At 50.4% G+C, this 2,500-nt stretch overlaps 1 protein-coding gene across 3 annotated transcripts in view; it reads right to left on the bottom strand.

The window, feature by feature from the left end:
- LOC143296107 (cholesterol transporter ABCA5-like) overlaps positions 1 to 2,500 on the bottom strand; it is a 60,257-nt gene that overhangs the window by 6,607 nt on the left and 51,150 nt on the right. For all 3 annotated transcript variants that reach the window (XM_076607885.1, XM_076607886.1, XM_076607887.1), the window contains exons 28-29: positions 1,597 to 1,815; positions 127 to 311 (exon numbers count right to left, since the gene is read on the bottom strand). In XM_076607885.1, the coding sequence (XP_076464000.1) occupies positions 127 to 311; positions 1,597 to 1,815 (404 nt within the window). The remainder of the gene's footprint in view (positions 1 to 126; positions 312 to 1,596; positions 1,816 to 2,500) is intronic.

Genomic DNA, 2,500 nt, shown 5'->3' with positions numbered 1-2,500 from the left:
CCTGACTAAGCGCGTTGGGTTACGCTGCTGGTCAGGCATCTGCTTGGCAGATGTGGTGCAGCTCCTTGAGCTACTGAACCTGAAACTGAAACTCATCACTTCATCCTCACTACCATGACACCCCACCTGTCCCGGAAGCTGTGCATGTCGTGACGCTGCAGTCCGGTGAGGGCGGCAGCGAGGTGCACGTGCTGGTCCACTGTCAGGGGTTCCCACAGGGGGTTGTACTGGGGGCAGTACCCCGTCTGGCCTCCGCCCACCGCCCGCTTCCACCGCTCCCCCGCCTCCACCCTCTCCCCAGCCACGTGGATCTGCACGCACAGACACGCATGTTTATATACATGCGTTCACATGCGTATACGCGAACACACACACCTGTGCGCGCGCGCACACACACACACACACGTAAACAAACAAGCAAATACACAGACACACAAAAACCCATAAGTAAATAAACAAACACACACATACAGAAACAGACAAACACGCACATGCAACCCCCCTCTCCCCCCCCCAACTTTCCTCTGCCCTAACTCTCCTACAACCACCCCCCTCCCCTCCCCACAACCCCCACCTCCCAACCCGTTACCCCCTCCACTTCACCCACCTTACCGATCCCTCCGTGAGGGGAGTCAGCCCCAACAGCAGGTGGGTGATGGTGCCTCACCCGAGTGGTTAAAGCGTTGGACTTTCAATCTGAGGGTCCCGGGTTCGAATCTCGGTAGGTAAAGGGTGGAGATTTTTCCCATCTCCCAGGTCAACATATGTGCAGAACTGCTTGTGCCTGAACCCCCCTTCGTGTGTATACGCAAAGCAGAAGATCGAACACGAACGTTATACATTCTGTAATCCATGTCAGCATTCGGTGGGTTACAGAAACGAGAGCATACCCAGCATGCACATACCTAGCATGTACACCCCCGAAAACCGAGTACGGCTGCCTTCTTGGCGGGGTAAAAACGGTCACTAACGTAAAAGCCCACTCGTGTACATGCGGGTGAAAAGTGGGAGTTGCAGCCCACGAACAAAGAAAGTTGCAGCCCACGAACAAAGAAAGTTGCAGCCCACGAACAAAGAACCGCAAACAAACAAAGAAAGTTGCAGCCCACGAACAAAGAAAGCTGCAGCCCACGAACAAAGAAAATTGCCGCCTACGAACAAAGAAAGCTGCAGCCCACGAACAAAGAAAATTGCCGCCCATGAAGAAAGAACCACAAAGAAAGAAAGCTGCAGCCCACGAACAAAGAACCACAAAGAAAGAAAGTTGCAGCCCACGAACAAAGGTTGCAGCCCACGAACAAAGAAAGTTGCAGCCCACGAACGAAGAAAGTTGCAGCCCACGAACATTGCAGCCCACGAACAAAGAAAGTTGCAGCCCACGAACAAAGAAAGCTACAGCCCACAAACATTGCAGCCCACGAACAAAGAAAGTTCAGCCCACGAACACAGAACATTGCAGCCCGCGAGCACAGAAAGTTGCAGCCCACGAACATTGCTGCCCACGAACAAAGAAAGTTGCAGTCCACGAACACAGAAAGTTGCAGCCCACGAACAAAGAAAGAAGAAGAATCCCCACCACCCTCCACCATGCCTTACCGATCCCTCTGTTGGGGGAGTCAGCCCCAGCACCAGGTGGATGAGGGAGGACTTGCCGGCCCCCGGGGGGCCCAGGAGGGCCAGCTGCTGACCGCTGGGCACGGCCAGGGTCACGTTGTCCACCGCCTTGACCACCCGGCCACGGGCAACCCCTGCCGAACCTGCCGCTGCCTTCAGCACCTTGCTCACTGCTGTCAGGACCAGCCACGGCCACTCGTCCTGAACACACACACACACACACACACACACACACACACACACACAGAGCGAAAAATATAATCATTACTATTATTGCTATTCAAATCAAACCATGTTGTTTATAGCCCGGCCGACTACTAAGGCCATACCAGGGCTGATTATTGTTATCGTAATCATTATTGTTATGATTATGATTTTCACTGTCGTCAACATTATTATCAGCAATTTGTAAGCATTATTAGAATCATCATTAGTATCATTAGCATCATCTTTAGCATTAGCATTAGTAGTATATTACTTATTGTTATTATTATCATCATTATCACCATCATTATTAGCATCAGTAGTAGTCGTCGTTGTCGTAGTAGTAGTAGTAGAAGTAGTATATTGATCATTGTTATCATTATCATCATCATTATTATTATCAGTTTCAAGAAGGCGCCGAAACTTGCCACACACACCACACCTGCTTAAAAAAACAAAAAAACAAAAAGAAAACGTGTGTGCTTTATGTCATACTGAGAAAGGCGAACTGCTCAGAGCGTGCAATACGGGGGCCGGTGGCCCAGTAGGAAGCGAGTGTTGACAGGTTCGAGTCCAATACCAACCGGTTTTTTTTTTCTCTCTCTCTCTCTTTTTACACACAGCTAAAATCACCATGCACGATACTCCATGTCACGGTCAATCGTCATCATAGGTGAAAGGT

The sequence above is a fragment of the Babylonia areolata genome, chromosome 21 (assembly GCF_041734735.1).
Source record: "Babylonia areolata isolate BAREFJ2019XMU chromosome 21, ASM4173473v1, whole genome shotgun sequence".
NCBI lineage: Eukaryota > Metazoa > Mollusca > Gastropoda > Neogastropoda > Buccinidae > Babylonia > Babylonia areolata.
This window is presented reverse-complemented; position numbering and strand designations above follow the sequence as displayed.